Source organism: Mauremys reevesii, linkage group 4 (genome assembly GCF_016161935.1).
Source record: "Mauremys reevesii isolate NIE-2019 linkage group 4, ASM1616193v1, whole genome shotgun sequence".
NCBI classification, from domain to species: domain Eukaryota; kingdom Metazoa; phylum Chordata; order Testudines; family Geoemydidae; genus Mauremys; species Mauremys reevesii.
Genome location: NC_052626.1, coordinates 56,805,280 through 56,822,881, shown reverse-complemented (window position 1 = coordinate 56,822,881; position 17,602 = coordinate 56,805,280). Strand labels below are relative to the sequence as shown.

At 41.1% G+C, this 17,602-nt stretch overlaps 1 protein-coding gene and 1 long non-coding RNA gene across 4 annotated transcripts in view; one reads left to right on the top strand and one right to left on the bottom strand.

Annotated features, from left to right (window-relative positions):
* RYR3 (ryanodine receptor 3) overlaps window positions 1-17,602 on the bottom strand; it is a 637,001-nt gene that overhangs the window by 482,002 nt on the left and 137,397 nt on the right. The window contains 1 exon segment of the mRNA XM_039536203.1: window positions 13,580-13,699. Coding sequence (XP_039392137.1) covers window positions 13,580-13,699 — 120 coding nt within the window.
* Window positions 4,759-12,797, top strand: LOC120404170. 3 transcript variants are annotated; one of them, XR_005597838.1, is made up of 3 exons: window positions 4,759-4,816; window positions 6,001-6,220; window positions 12,005-12,797. It is a non-coding gene; the product is annotated as an uncharacterized LOC120404170 (long non-coding RNA). The 3 variants fall into 3 exon arrangements; XR_005597839.1 differs by lacking the exon at window positions 12,005-12,797 and adding an exon at window positions 8,556-8,677; XR_005597840.1 differs by having other exon boundaries at window positions 4,768-4,816; window positions 6,031-6,220.

The following is a 17,602-nucleotide window of genomic DNA, read 5'->3' as shown; positions in this document are numbered from 1 at the left end:
AATTAAAATGCAGAGCCCCCCGGACCGGTGGCCAGGACCCAGGCAGTGTGAGTGCCGCTGAAAATCAGCTTGTGTGCCACCTTCAGCATCCGTGCCATAGGTTGCCTACCCCTGGACTACCACTTCTCTAATAGACATCAAACTTTCTCCCAACTGAGTTATCAAAGATCACAAAATCGCATGCCCATTCATCACTTCAAAATGCTTCATTGTAAACCAGAATAAACTAAACAACTCATCTCCTGTCAACATACTTTTTTGGCTGAATGACTCCTTATAGATAGCCGAACATTATGACAATTCCTCTATACCCAACTAAATTATCAGGAACCACAAGTTATATGTGCAACTTCATACATATCGGGTCTCAGAACAACAAAATTGAGATATACAGTATGTTAGACCATTACTATCACAGAGACCAGTATGTATTTTGATATTCGGGCTTAACATTTTCTTTATAAAATAAACATTTTAGCATGAAAATGATAAAAATTAACATTTAACACCTACAAAATTACCATAAATAGCTATAAAATTAAAGGAGAAACCTGGCTTATTGTAGATTGCTTTAAAAACAAAATACAAGACTTGTCAGAAGCCAGTAAGATAAATTAGCGATTTTCTCTCCAGTGACATTACCTCTTTTGTTTTCCATGAACAAGAACACACACAAGAGTTTGGCAACAGATTTTTCATTACTATACCTTAGATTTTAAACACAATAGATATAAATACTGAAATCCTGAAACTGGGATGCAATATCAAAGAAACCTTATCCTTATGAAAGGAAAAATCTGCTGTATAAGGGAGATCAACCACAGGGGCCCTAAAGCCTCAAATAGCAGTTTCATAAGGGCTGGCAGTGCCAGGTTCAGGTCCTAGGCAGGTGTAGGTCTTGATACCGGGGGGCATGTGTGTGTGAAGGTTCTAGCAGTACCCTTTAAGAACCTCACAGTCATAGGGTGAGTAAAGACTGAGCAGTTCTCCACTGGAGGGTGGAAGACATTAGTTGCTGCTAGATGTACATACCATGAGATAATGGATAGACTCTATGGCTTTAGAGACAGAAGATAGTCCAAAATTAGAGAGATATCTCAGCATTCTGTGGATGTATGAGTGATGCTGGCACCAAAGGGAGCGCCACTTTCATTTGTCAGCATAACATTTTCTTGTAAAGATTTTCCTGCTGTTGTGAAAGATGGATTGGACCTCTTCTGAACATGATCTCTTTACGTGTGTTGTCCATCCAAAAATCAGGCTGTGAGACAGAAGGAAGCTAGGTTGGGATAGTTGGTCCTGCCTCACATACTCAAGCAGTAAGTTCAGAATGTATACATGAGGCCATCTGCAGGATGGTGGTGAACCAAAATTGTATCAACCATCAGTGATAGCTGTGTGAACTCTCACTCTGGTTCCCGATAGCCTGGAGACCTGAAGTGAGGAATCTAGGAGCACCAATATGGTCAGTGGGTGGGAGGATATGGACATGGATGGGGTGTCCTTGGAGGGTACCGCTGACCCCAGGTGCAGTAATATGCTGTGCAGGATTGAGAGAGTGCCTAGGAGACTCTAGAGCTCCTATCAGGATTCATCTCATGCCTCTGAACTATAAGAGGCACTGCTGTCTAAGGGTATGTCTACACAGCAGTTAAAAACCCACAGCTGGCCTGTGCCAGCTGACTCAGGCTCATGGAGTCTGTTTAATGTAGTCCTTTGGGCTTGGGCTGCAGCCCAGGCTCTAGGACCTTGAGAGGTGGGAGGGTCCCAGAGCTCAGTCTGCAGCCTGACCCAGAATGTCTACATCACAATTAAACAGCCCCTTAGCCTGAATCAGCTGGCAAAGGCCAGCCACAGGCATCTAATTGCAGTGTAGACATACCCTCAGTCTCCATCTAGTCAGAGGAATATGAATCCTCTAATTCCACCTGCTAAGCCAACAGTACTGTTTGTCTTTTGATTCCAGGACTAGTGGAAGACCAGTGAATAATGCATTGATGGTGTAGGTGCTTCTATGCCACAACTTGTAGACAGAACCAGCATGTAACACCTCATCAGTACAGGAACCTCTATGGATACTATCGATTAGAATCAGTAAATGGTATTTCCCAGCCGAACGGATGGAGGAGAGGGCATCTGTCTCTGGGTGGAACTGACAATGCAGACTTGGGTTGGGCAGAGAGTATTAGTACAACTGAGTCATCTTTCTTGTGGTGTGGTACCATTGATGGAGGTGATCACTGTTTTCTCTTCCTAGGGCACCTCCTTGTGGCTCATCCGGGGATGAGCTCTTGACTGATCTGACAGCCTCTCCCTTCAGTGGCTTGCTCTGTGATCTTTTTGTGAATTCAGGTTACTCCCTCTTCATGACTTGGCCTTCTAGCCAGGTCACTATACCCCTCCCGTCCTGGAGTATCAAAGTCCCACTAGACAAACTGTCTCAGGCAGTTTTCCATTTCATTGACCAGACGATGCCACTTTCCCGGTGGCTGGTGGGGTGACACAGACCTGTCCACTACTCCAGGTTCCAGCATATGGATCTTATGCCCAGTACCCAAGGTCTGCTCAACTTCTGACCTTGTTGCTGTTTCCCTGAGCTCTTTCCCTTTCTTTCTTCCCTATCTTCTGGGACCAACCTGGATTATCACTGGAGCTTCCTCTGAACCTGGTGGCTACTTCATTCCCTCTGGGGTTCTTGCCAAGGATTCCAGAGCTTACTTCCCCCTAAGACAACTCCTCCTCCTTGTCTCTTGCCACGCCCCTCTTCTCTAGGGAGTGACTGCAGAGTTTTTCCACCAAGTGTGACTCTCCCCCAGGTGTGGCCTAAAAGGTTAATTGGCCTGTATCTGAGCAACCTGAACCCTTTCAGGGCTTGTGTAGGGTGAACACCTCATCACACTGTGGTTGATGTGTTGCGAGCCAGAAGGCCCAGGGTTGGACTAGGCCTCATGGAAAGCTCCATCAAGTGTCTACAGAGCCAGAACTCAGGAGACTGTTGAATTCAAGGAGGGAAATAACAACGGACCTTACACTTAGTGGGAATGTGTGATTTCCTGAGACAATACGGACAACTCTCATGGGAATCACTAACTGGGAAAACCCAGTGTTAGGCCAGGCAGGATTTAAAGTTTGGGATCTTGGGCACAGTAGGTGCCCCAAATGGTGGGGGTAACAAGGGAAAGAGAAATAACCCTATATTATACCAACTATTTTAAAACTACCTACCCAACAAAAATTGTTACCGTAAAAACTTAAATTACAGCAGGAATGCTAGCAAAGCTTGTGGACACTGAGGGGTTCCTCCTCCGATCATAAGCAGTAGAAAGGAACCATGCCAACCCTTATGCCTTCAGTTTGGCACAGGAGGAAGCGCAGGTGCAGACCAACGGACACTGCTAGTGAAAAATCTTCCAGTCTCATGCACATGGAGTGCCAGCACACCCACAGTAAAAATTCATAGGGTCCATCTCTCAAAGAAAGGCACAGGATCTCAGCCTCACACTGAACAGTGCAACCTGTAAGGGTCACCTCTTTCTCTGGAAGACTATATAAAGGACATAAATACTGGAGGAAGTAATGGCAGCTAGAGATACAGGTCTTAGTATGGTATAGCCAACAGTTGTTTTTATAGGATTACAAAAGCCAGGGGCGGCTCTAGCTTTTTGGCCGCCCCAAGCAGTCATGCGCGGGAGGCGCCCCGGAGCCGCGGGAGCAGCGGACCTCCCGCGGGCATGACTGCTGGTCCCGTGTGGCTCGGCTGGACCTCCCGCGGCTGCGGGCGGCTCGCGGGTCCGGCGGCTCCGCTTGAGCTGCCGCAGTCATGCCTGCAGGAGGTCCAGCCGAGCCGCGGGACGAGCGCCCCCTCCGCAGTCATGCCTGCGGCAGGTCCAGTCGTCCCGGGGCTCCGGTGGACCTCCCGCAGGCATGACTGCGGCAGGACCGCCAGCCCAGCCCGCTGCCCCCCGGGGCCGCAGGGGACGCCCCCTAGATGTTGCCGCCCTAGGCACCAGCTTGTTTTGCTGGTGCCTAGAGCCGCCCCTGACAAAAGCATACCATAAAAACTCCCTTACTTTCAATATAAACAATTAAAAGGGCCAATCTCCCTTCAAAGCACGTGCGACGGGGTATACTCCCCAAACTGACTCCGAGAAGTAAATTAGGCCCAATTAACTCTCCAGGCTGCACCTGGAGGGGGAGTCAGGGAGCAGGCATTGATTAATTAGACACAAGGCTCAGCTGGGCAGGGATAGACAGGGCCTATATAAGCCCGTAAGCTGGCAACAGAGGCACAGGAAAGCAGGCTGCAATCACTCCCAGGGAGGAGTGTTGGGACTATAGCAGGTAGTCCACAGTTGCTCCCTCGGAGGAGGGAGTTGGGAGCCTGGCAAACCCAAAGAGGGGAGAAGCCAGGAAGGTAGAAGAAGGCTCTGGGGAATAGCAGAATGGAATAACAGTGCAGACCTTGGTGCTAATCGTAGGGCCTCTGAGCTGAGACCCAGAGTAGAGGATGAGCCTAGGTTCCCCTACCAGCCACTGGAGAACATGGCACAGGCCAGGCAGAGGACAGCGGACTGTCTGGAATGGTGTGTCCTGGAAAGACTTTGTTACACGATCCTGGAAGGGAATATATATGGTGACCCGGCCAGAAGGCCAAGTCATGAAGAGAAGGCTTCAGTTCCTGAAGTGAGAAGGTTCTGCAGGATGAGACAACAATGGGGCAAAGAACAGAAGGAGGTGTGGCACTTAGCAGGTGTGGCACCCAGGATGGTCAGGAGGAGGTGGCACCCAGGATGGCCAGGAGGAGGTGCCATCTGTGGTGAGTGAAACTCGTAACAGCATACATGCAACTCCTATTAATATTAAAAGATGAATAAACACATCAAAGGGAGAACAGATGCCAAGATTTAAACCTTAGTGATGTATGCTTTTTTATCTCATCAGAATATAGAGGGAGTTTTGGATTAGGTGTTAAGTAAACAGATTCATATCGTGGGTGCAATTACAATTATGTACTTTTATGAACTTGTGATGTAGCTACCGGACAAATTATTTGCCCCCTGCTTTTGGCTTTTGGGGCCTGAAATGGGAATAAAGGACTGGAGAGACAACACCTATAAGCAGCAGCAATGTTGGGAAATTTCAGGTGGTACCTCTGAACTTGAAAATACATGCCATTTTATTTTAAAGAATATTTAAAAGAGGTGGTGGGAAAGCAATTTATAATAAGCATACTGTGGTAACAAACTGGATAGACTACACTGACCGAGTCTCAATATGTCAAAGAAAATTACAAAGTGGAGAGGAATCTCTCCCCCAAACCCATATGAATTGCTTGGGGTTCCATATACAAGTTCAGAAATATACCTTATATATATGAGGTCCTAGTTAGAGGCTAATCTAGCAAGAGAAAATTTCCATGCAAAACCAAGCTAGACCGTATGGCAGGTTTGATGCAGGAAACCTATACAGTAATAGATGTGCAAAGTAATTTAAAATACACAGGGAACAGAGCTACCTAGAGGGAGTTATATTTTCTCCGAGACTTGAATATTAAGTTTTAACAGTATTTTCAATCAGACCTTCCAAGCAATGCAAATAGTTATCATCTCCAACACTCTGCACACTGGATACACCTTGTTTTTCTGAATGAGGTGTTAAGATAACATTGAACTGGAACTGTTCAAAACAGCTTTGGAGACTGAAGTCTTAGAAGAATTTTATTTATTTTCTTACCCAAATCACTATATTTTAATTTGTGATCAGTGTTTTGAAGCCAATCTGCAACACATCATGGCAGGATGCAGTGAACCAGCGAGCCAGAGCTGATATGAGAGATAGTATGATTAACTTGATATGAGCCATTACAGTAGCTAGAGTAATTGGGGGTGGTGGGAGGAGAGTGGCAGTAGTTAGAGGAGGAAAGAAGATTAAATAAATAATAATAGCAAATGAACCAGATTTTGTTGCATTTAGAAGTACTTAACTTTTTTTTATTCTTAGAACTCAAAATACTTTACAAACATTGTACAGGTGAACACATTTGTAACCACCAAGTAATGGCCATCTCTAAAGAAGAATACAGATTCCACCAGTCCTGGGCCAGTCAAGCACACAACAGCTTTAATAGGACATAGGACAAAACCACCAGAACAACTTTCAAAGGAACCCATACTTGAGTCAGAGGTGCAAGACACATTTCTTCAGTCTCATCAACACTGTGGTAAGTTTTGCATGCTGCACCAAGAGTGACATTGATGGAAATAAAACCTCACAAGGGAGATTAATTTGAATAAGCTTTAGGAAAGTTTTCCCTTAATGAAAGTGTCCCAGCCAGCCAGTCAAGACTGCACTGATCACAAAGAAGGAGAGATGGGACTGAGACAAAGTTCACATCTGGATCTGAGTTTAACAAAGTTGAAACATGTTCATACCCAGGGCTTGTTTGTTTTAGGGTTGGCCTACTATGATTTTGTAGCCAATCATAAAGTTCAGAGCTGGATCTCAGCTTCCACCAGTTTAGGTGGCATTTGGATCTCCATTTGTAATAAGTGGTGTGGCAAGGCACCTCCTTGTCCTGCTGGATTTAGCACTTTCCCCTCTGGCAGCGGGGCAGGGGAGGTCAGCCCCACTCTGGACAGTGTTTGTCTTCCCGCTCTGTATTTTCTTATCAGTATTTTCAAAGTAGAACGGAGGGTAGGCCCAAGAAGTGCTGCTCCAGCAAACAAAAAGAAACCAATTTATAAACACAAAAAGGGGGGAATAAACTTTCCCTACCCCCTCGCTGTGGGGGAGGGGTGGAAGTGTTGTCCTGTTGTAGGCCTCAGGATGTCAGTCCTTCCCCTAAACAGACACTCAGCTTTGGTTGTTTCCCCTGTAGAGAAGAGAGCAGCCTCTCACCCTGGAGAAGCCTATCTCCCTGCTGCCACTAGCCTTACATCAGCTTGTGTCTCCTCCCAATCTCTCACCAGAGCAGGGGCGGCTCCAGACCCCAGCATGCCAAGCGCATGCTTGGGGCGGCATGCCGCGGGGGGTGCTCTGCCGGTCGCCGGGAGGGCGGCAGGTGGCTCTGGTGGACCTTCCGCAGGCGTCCCTGCGGAGGTTCCGCTGGTCCCGCGGCTCCGGTGGACCTCCCGCAGGCGTGCCTGCGGAGGGTCCGCTGGTCCTGCATGGCTTCAGTGGAGCCGCGGGACCAGCGGACCCTCCGCAGGCACGCCTGCGGGAGGTCCACCAGAGCCGCGGGACCAGCGACCGGCAGAGCGCCCCCCGCGGCATGACGCCCTGCTTGGGGCAGCGAAATGTCTAGAGCTGCCCCTGCACCAGAGGATGGATATTTAAAGGTCTCAGGCAACCGTTAATTGGAGTCAGGTATGTCTAACTGACCTGAGGTAACCCCTTTTCAGCCTATAGGAAAAAGGACCTTTATCATTCTAGGACTAACATACCTGTGTTCCACCACTCTATTGCAGTTCCCTTCCGGTTCCCTGCTTTTCACCCTTGGACCTGCACATCCGTCCCTGTTTTTAGCTTTGTTGTTCCTCGTATCTATTTGAGTCCCAGGCTCAGTAGCTCCTCCCCATAGGCTGGGGGAGGGGCCATTAGCTGTGGATGGGCTCACTCCTGCCCACTTCCCGGAACCAGACAGGACCACTCTATTGCAGCTGCCCAGCCTGCCTTTGTCAAGTGCCCATCTCTACATCTTCAACAAAGAAATAAACAGTTACTTGTGATGTATATAATAGTTTCATGAAAAAGTGGTCCAAGGGAAAACAAACTGCTAAGGATAACAAAAATAGCATCTATTACTGTTTTGCGAGCATGGAGCTAGACAGTGAGGGTTGCTGAGGTACAACAAATGCGTCGTGTCTGCTTCTAAATGCACTATGGGCCATTTTTCAGGCTAGGAACAAACTACTGGACAGCATGGAAATGGTAGAGTTTTGCATATAAAGTATATGCCATAGACAAATAATGAGCAGAAAGACTACAATTGCCTCTAAATAAAAAAATCATTATGTGTTACTGGTATTCCTAATATGAGTAGCAGCAGCATACTAGCAGAGATGCAAAAAGAATATTAATAGCTTGAGGAGAGGATAACTACAAAGATGCTGTAATATTTCATGGTCACGTTTCTATGTTATAAACATTTATGAACAACAGTTTCATTTATAAAATGTGGAAGTTTTAGTTTTGCATTTATCATCATAATTGTTTAATTTAATTTGTCTGAACAAATGTCTGCACCAAGGCCAGACTGAAGCTGGATGTGGCCTGGGACAATCAAAGTCATGAGGCTAGGAGGTACAGCTGGAAAAATAGCTAGGGACTGAGAGCGTGAGGGTGGTTTGCTCAATGAAAAGTACATTCAACTGTATCTCAGTTCACCTGCCTAGAAAATACTATGCCGGAAATAGACAGAAACCAGTCCAGAAAGGACAGGGTTTAAATTATTCTTACATTCTAAGACATCACATTCTCCAACCCTCAGAATCTTGCTGTGTGTCTACATACCAAAGTAATGGACTGTTGTTTTTTTGTTGTTGTTTTTTTAACAGGTGAGCATCCAATGATTACAGATTGAAGCTTTTGGCCACAGCTGTCCTGTAACTATTCTCCTCCTCAGCGGACACATTATACCACTTCATGCTCCTTTATTCTTTCATTTCTTCCTGTCTGTCTGGGTTCATATGTTAAACTTCCTTTTTTACATGAAACTGGCTTCCTGAGACTCCTTCATAAAATTATTTTCTCGTACCTCCTGTCTTAACTTGTGGCAGAAATGGGAATAAATGGAAGCTGTGAGCTATATAGTTTGGCCTATGCAGATGCAACTATTTCTAATGTATTGCAGCTAAATTCTGCAGTGGATCACATTAAGAGAAACATAGTTAACTAGCCTCCTCAACTGCTTCTAGATTATGATTTGAATGCAATGCAAGCAGTCTCCTGCATAATAAAATTTCAGACATTGTGCCTAAAGGAAGAATCTTGTAGAAGGTGCGCTATGCTTACCAGTCAAGCTGCTAACCCACAGTCAAAGCTGGTGCCCAGAAGATTATTGATTTAGTGGGTTTACCTTTAACAGATATGAAAATTATTATGTTTTGCCCTTGAGACTGAGGTTTAAATTTATTTGTTACTAGGAATTCAATCCATTTTTCTACAGGGAGAAAAGACATTGGTGCATTGCAAATGTAGGGTTTTTTTTATAATAGGTGTTATTTCTTAAATCAGTTGGCTTCACTGCACTGAAATATTATAGCTTTACATCAGTTTAGAAGCAAAGTACAGCTACAGTGAAATGATATAATATAGTTAGCTCATATTGTCTAATAGTTCTGCTGCTTTGGTTGTTTTCTATAAAAATTCCAGAAATTTTTCACTTCTGGTTAATTATTTTTTCTAAATTTTAAGTGTCAAAACATGTAAGGGATTATATTTATATGCATAACTTCCACCAGTTTGAAATGCAGATGTCCTAAAAATGTTTTGAGTGAGGCAAAGTAGTAATAGAGAAAATACCAGAAGCCCAGATACAGTTAATTCACAATTATTCACCAACACCTTCAGGAAGTACAACAGGTGCTGCACACACCTCCAGGTATTGCTAAGCTATCACAGCAGTGTGATAAGTTAAAATTAACTGCAATTATTATACACTCTTGGAGAATCAATACAGTGCAACAGGAAGAGTTTTGAATAACTTCTAAAGGAATATAGCATCTGATGTGCTTATTGAGTTCTAATGTCTCTTGAGCAGGAGGGCTATTCTATATTACAGTCTTTCTGTCTCAGCATTTTACAAGAAGGATTACTGTAGCAGCTGCTGCCCAGGAGATTAGAGAATTTTCTTTTCTCGTCATTAAGCTACTAAGAAAGTTTTGCTGTGACTCACTCTCTCCTTCCCTTATAGGCTATTTAGATATGTATTCCTCATGATGCATCCAAGGTAGATGTAAATTTAACCATGAAGCTGGTGCTCCTCATTCTGGGAATAAAGAATGAATGTACAATTTTATTTTATTTTTCTGTTCCAGTGGCACAGGAATGGAAAGACATCTGAGCTCATGGCTGGATACTATTTAGTGACACATACTGAAATGAGGGTTCTGCAGCAGAAGGTGTGGGGGGGAGCTTTCTGATTTACTAAAAAGAAAAAAATAATCTGACTTTGAGGACCCATGAAAATCCATGGTCAAGATGGGACCCGTGGGTGAAGAGAAAACTGCAATTTACGGCATACTGTAGTTAGTTCTCCACCCTTGACCATGGGCCATTACTTTTCAGTGGATCAGAAAACTTCCTCACTCATTCTGCTACTATCACATTAAGCATAGTGTCACTGGTTCTAGGATTTCTAAAATGTTTTCATCCTATGTTCTATATGCATCTAAAAACATTATACATATATTGATACACAAATCACTGAATTTTAATTCAATATGCATTTGTGGTGTAAATATTAAAACTGGTCCCAAAATTGATTGAACAGTTTTCCCATCAGAAAATATGGTTTCATCAAAATTGAAATGTTTAGCAGGAATAAGACAATTTCAATGAAATTTTTGCTGGAACCATTTAAAAACTATTCAAAATCAAAATGCAGTATTTTATTTTAACTTTCTTGTTTCATTTCATTCTGACTTTCCCACTGTGTTTCCTTTCACTTTGACTATTACATAATATTATATTTAATATTTTGTATTATAGTATGTTTTCACATTATCAGAATGAAAGTTTTACATTATGAAAACGTTCTGGTAAGGTCATTTTGAGATTGACTTTTCATCAGATTTTGAAATGTAGGAATTTTCTATAGCATGAAAATTCAGTTTTCCAAATCAACCCTAATATACACACATGCACACACACACAAAAGCTGAACTAAAAGCCTCCAGCACTAACAACTTTGCTTTCTCCTCAACTCACCCATTCATAAAAGTCTGGGAAAACAGCAAAGATATGGAGTGAAACTATAGACCTGTGGAATCAATAGGAGTTTTGATACTGATTTTGGGAGTGGACAGGAGGCAGAAAAGAAGGTTGGAAGGAAGAAGAAAATGCTTTCGGAAAAAAATCCTCTCCAGGAAGCTATCTGAGAATTCGTCAGCCCATAGCGCTAAACTGACTTTAACCAGTAAACAATTTCTCATTACATTTTCGCCCCTAAAATAGAATCTACAACTAACAATCAAAAGATAGATTTAAATATACCAGGTATATAAAAGAAACAAGTAGGTATTATTTTTAAAAAAGCTTCACAAAACAAGAAATGAAAAAAACAAACAAGCTTCTGTGCAGTCACTGTGGGGTAGGCTTTGAGTCTATAGGATGTAATAAAAAGCATATGATATAAATCGGTATTGAAAGTCAGACAGTTGAAGGTATGGTAAGTCCCAAGGCTGCAGATCCCTTTCATCTGCTGTATTGCGCAACACTAAAAGAAATTTATTTGCTCATTTAGATAGAAGATGGTGCTTGAAATCTGCTAGTATTCTTCATGACAGAAGAAACAGTCAGTGGATTTTTTTCAGCTATATAATTGGAGAGCAACCTATGTAAGGAGGCCATTATCCCCATTTTACAGATTGTATGACAAACAAAAAGGTAAATGGCCTGATTTCAGACTCCAGACATCCAGTCCTGAGTGTTCACTACAAAACTAGACTGCTTTGTAATCAGCAATTGTTCAAAGCAGGTCAGATATATGGGGATGGCATGAGACACTTTAGACGTTGATATATTATTTAGAAAATAAAAACTATAAAATGAAAATTTCGCTTTTTAAAAAATGCACATACTGTATAAAAAATGTTGACTAAGGCTGAGGATTTCAGTTTCCACTGAAAGTGATCTAGCATGTTTCATAAACAACAACCCATTTTCTTTTCTTAAAAAAAGAAAAGAAAATAAGAATGTGTTTAAAAATGTAATTGCTATTACTGGTCTGTTAAAGTATATACTGAACTTATTTTATTTCCCTCTCTCAATGAATCATCTTTAGGATCTCTTTGTAAAGATGGTGTCCCTGCAAAGCGTCAAGACCAACAGGAATTTTTCATCCTGTGTAATGGTGATGCCATTGTACAAATGTTCTTGGAGGAAAAACAAATAGAAAATAAGACCAACAACCACATAAAGATTTTAGACTACAGTCTTCTAGGGCCCTAAAGCTGCTGTAGTTTCTCTAGGTCCTGTGCAGTTACAGATTCTATTCTTCTTTTTCCTGAGTCCAGGGTGAGTGACTGACACATTGGTGTCCTCAAATCTTGACTGGTGTCCTCAAAGATTGAATGTGTCACCATTGTTAGACATATTATGCTGCATTTTGAATTGCCAATTAATAGATACAAAAATTGATGATGATGATTGATGATGATGATGATAAGAGAGAAAGCCTATGCAGAGTCAGGCACAACTTAAACTCCATAGTAGCATGGAATTCTGAGAGAAGTCTATTATTAAAGCAGGCTAGCAGTTTTAATTGACGCATTTGTGAAAACTATTACAGATCTGTAATACTACCCATGAGGAAAAACATTGTGATTCAACTGCTGGGATGCAAAGAAATGGAAATGAAACAACAGCGTGACTTTTCCCCTTGGGGTTAGAGACCAGGACCTTTCATATTGATCCACTGTGTGCTTAACATGTTCATAATCTCTGGGTTGACAAAGTTTCATTAGGGAAGATTCAGACAGATACAATTCTAAAAACAAAAAGATAAGAAAATAGGAAGAAGGAAGAGATGAGAATTGAGCGCAAATGTGCAACATACTGGAAGAGAAAAAGATGCAAAGGACAATAAGAGGTATTCCTCCACATCATCTTTTCTTTCCCTTAACTCCTTTCTGTTTAATCCATCTTTCCTATTTTCTATCACCATATCTTCTACCCCTACCCCAAACTCTTCTCACTAGCTCTCTCACGCGTCTATCTCTTTTGCCTTTCCTCATACTGTTTCCCTGTTGTCTGTTTTTCATCCACCAACTTTAAACACTTTCAGTTACTGTATCATTCTCTTCCAGGGGCCAGTCATTGTCTGCGGGGCTTCTGATCTGCTGAGCCAGCCTTACAGGAAGCGGCACTTAACAGCAATCACTAAGAGGAGATGGTGTTTCTGGCCGTGCCAGTCCAGTATATTAGGGCAGTAGAGACAGAAGCCGTAGTAGGAAGAAGTTCATTATTAAACTTTGATTAGTAAACAATTCTGGAAGGTGAATTTTCAAGCTACATCATAAATTTCAGTACAGTTACAGTAACAGATTTGAAAGTGGTGAATAACATCTAAAAAACTACAGCATGCCTTGTACTATCCTAAAATTTTGCCTCCTGACTATACAATGTTGTTTCAGCCATGCAACTCCCCTTACCATTAAAAAGGCAGTGGGCAGCAAAAGCTCTGACTTGCCAATATACAAATTTAGCAAATCTCAGTGAACTAGAAAATATTCCCTCAATAGTTTATACTTATATACTATATATTAAAGAGTATACAGTTAAATTTATTCATAGCCATTTGGTAGATTAATATTCATCAATTACCCCAGCTGAGAGCATTTACTGAAGTAATTCTTACTTTAGCTTCTGAAGTTGGTTCCAAAAAGCACAGGCGATTCCCAAGTCCCTCAGCTGCCAAGCAGAACTTTCGTTGTTCTTTCTGAATGTTGGCAACACACTGAAGTACTACTTCATCATCCTGTTAAGAAACACAAGAACTAGTGAGAAAATATAAAATACCTATAAGGTTTGGAGCAATGATATATGAGCTACATTATTACAAGTCTGGGATTTTGCATCTGTTTAAAGTTTGCAGTGGTATTGTATCTGTGAGAGTCCCAGGATATGAGAGAGACATGGTGGGTGAGATAATATCTTTAATTGGACCAACTTCTGTTGGTGAAAAAAGACAAGCTTTCAAGCTTTACAGAGTTCTTCTTTAGGTATTACCTCACCCACTTTGGCCATCTATTTAAAGACAGTCATGCATCCATATTTTCACATGCACAATTAGAACATGAGGGCTTTAATCATATAACAACTTTCTAATCAGGGACCAGGGTAGGCAAAAGTGCAATACATCATGATTGTATGGGGCTAAATTGTTTTGGAAGTTTATTTTTGTTTATTTTAATTTCCTCATCTATAAGTATTTTTATTTGGAATAGGACATAAAGAGTGCTTTGCTAACAGTTTAAAGTGAACTGAGCAAAAGAGAAGAGAAAGGAAAGCAGGTTTCTGTCTAGCAGTAGGTTAAATGAACAACTTTGAATTTGTCCTGATTGTAAGTTATGTAGACTGGGATAATTCTGTCCAAGCTAAAGCTTACTTCCCTGAGCTAACAAGAAAAGAATCCGAGTCCTTTGCCAACATGTCTTTGAGTCTGAGAGACAACTTTGGCCAAAGTTCACTAGAGGAGGAGGCAAGTCTGAGATAATACTTAAATTTCTCAGCTCCATCGACTGCCTGGGTGTGTTGAGGAGGAAGCCCCCTACACTAGGTTCAGGTGATTTTTCCAGACTAATTTTCAATATACTCCTGTGGAAATACCAACATTGCAGGGTAACAGTATTGGAGCAACAGCCAAGAGAGTGCCAAGATTTTTTTCTCCTGGATATTTTTGCAGTATGTTCTATGATAACAATTTTTAAAAAGCCAGCTTTTCCCAACAGTTTTCAATCGCTTAGATAACACACTTTCCCCTATACTTTGGATAGACAATATCTATTGCAATGGTTGGCTAAGGTTGACTTCAAAAACTTCTTCTCTAGCAGCTCAAGATGCATAGTGAGTAGAAAGGGAAAAAATGAAAATCACTTGTTCACAATCTTGGTAAATAAAAGGCACAGGAAGTTAGAACTTCCTAAAGCATTTCTTTGGTGTCAACAGGAAATACTGGATGTAACTGAGTTTGCCTTTACTAATGTACACTGTTGCGTTCTCTGCCACACACAAGTCATTAGCTACATTTGGGGCCCAATCTACAGTCCTTGCTTAAACCATTGACTGCAAGAGAAATGTCACCTGTGACTAAGACTGGTCCAAAGTAATCACAGTTGCAAAAATCACAATGGGCACTTTTAATCAAATGATATGGTTTCCTGGACTATTGCTGTTGATATGCTTCAATCAAAGCCAGGTGACAAGAAGGAACCCCTGCTCCCCCCGCCCATTTAATTTAACAACTGCATATTTAATAACTCCAAAAAGATAGTAAAATATCTGGTGGAAGTAGCAAACCTCACAGGCAGCCATGTACAACAGAGAATTAGAATGATTCTAACCTGGGACCTGAGACACCTGGGCTCAATTCTTGCTCTGTCAGAGACTGCCTGTGTTACCCTAGCCAAATCACAATGTCTCTGTGCCTCAGTTTCCTATATGTAACATGGGAGTAACAGCACTTTCCTTCCTCGCAGGGATGTTTTGAGTTTAACTACATTAAAGATACTGAGATATTATGGTAATGAGGGCCATAGAAGTAGCTAAGACACATAATCAATGTATATTACAAATGACATCTTTGTAAAGGAAAATAAAGTGGTAGCTTTAAGAAGGAGGGACTGGAGATATTCACCACTATACACTCAAACTATTTTTGGGATATCACTGTTGTTCCAAACTACAGCTATAAATGAACTTGGGAGGCAGTGAAAAGGGGCAACTGTTATCTAAACTGTGGATGATACACTAAACAAGGTACTTAGCCAATACCTGAGTTCTTCCACTGCATTAGAAGTTCCCTGGCTATGGTATCACGCATATTCTGGAGTGATTATTATTTGTATTTGTTTAAAAAAAACTAAACAGTTATTTTGCCTTGTTTACCAGTACACTATAGCTACCATCTAGCTGCACAATTTGAAGACACATTAATGCCTCACTTAATTTAAAAATCTTTGAGTGTTACCAATGATCAAAGAGACATTTTATATTTAAAAGGAAGCTTTTAAACCTTCAAAACCCAGGGCCCACAAAGACTCAGTCCTCACAGTACAAATCTCCAAGATAAACAATAGACCAGAAAAGGAGGAAAACCAGTTTTATTTTATTCAAATTTAGCTTTATGTGGACAATTTTACTACCTAATTATCCTATTATGTTTTAGTTTTTTAAATGTTTTAGGAATTATTGTACATCACATTTGGAAAAGAACACTTTATAAATAACCAGAGTTCTGCAAACCCTTACTCACTTCATAACTTAGATGAAAGGTGATATAAGCATGCCAAGATAGCTTAGTTGTGGTTTTCAACCCTTTTAGGATACACCTGCCTACTGGCAAATAATGTAACATATTTTAGCTACTAGGTATTTCACAGTCCATCAAAATATACCATGTAATAAATGCCTACAGGAGAAAAAAAAGGATAAAATAAGAGAAATAGGATGAGTCAGTGTCCCACCTAGCTACAGTGTTACACTGGTGTAAATTATTCTGGTCATGCATTCAGCATGTGGAGATGTTATGCAACAGGTCACTTGCACAGATATGATCAAAAGGCAACATTGCTGCTTCTTTTCAAGTACTGTATGCAGGTAAAATGCTGTATTACCTAAGTAGTAACACAGATAATGACACTACAAAAAAGAAAGAGCTTTTAATCTGGGAGGGACAAAAGGTTTTTGACCTTGGAAATAAAAGGAAGTCACCATTACATTGGGAATACAAAAGCAGAGCATGCTTTCATCTTTTTACCAGATGGCTACTCTCTGCCTTGTTACTATTCTTTTCAGATAATTTCTATGGACATCTCTAACTAAACTACATGGCTGGCTACTATATTTAAGACAGACCATTTGGCAGTTGATGACAGTCCTATAGTTAGTTTTGTATATCACCAGCCACACAGCTTGTTAAGTGATACAGAATGCATGTTCAGCAATTTTCATTTCCAAGTTTTTTTTTTCCATAGAACATATTGTATTGCCCACTGGGAGACAGGCAGCATATTTAAGGCCATATTAATCTTCCTTTTTGTCACAACCCTCTTCTATAATTTCCTCCTTAATGTATTCTTCCCTATATCCTCCAAATTCTTCAGTACAGAGATGGTTGCTGCTTTCTTCAGTTAAAAAAATAAAAAAGCAATCCAGTTTAATAGTCTACTATTCAATAGTCAAAGAGTGTCAGATCAATAACAGAGGTGGACATATATTTCTACCAAAAGTTTGAGAAAGAAAAAGAGAGAGATAAAATGAAAATACAAACATATTTTCAACATTTTTCTTCTGTATACTCCTGTATCAGTCCTCCAACATATGTGCCCTTGAGAGACTCAAAATCAAGCTAACAGAGACTAAAATGTCCCATATCCAGGGTTAGAATAAAATTGAAGTTTGACACAAACTATGTTTATTGCTGGACAATTTTAACTTATTGATAAAATAGAGCCAGAATTGTATTTATTTTATTGTTTTTAAACATTCAACCTGCTGTGTATATTTAGCTTGCATGTGGATTATATCAATATATTACATATACCATATTAGTAGAATACAATATACATATGAATAACAGAGGCATTAATTACAACAACTCCATAGTTAAGATTGTGTGATGCAGTTAAAGTATGGATTTATTCCCACTGATATTAGGAAA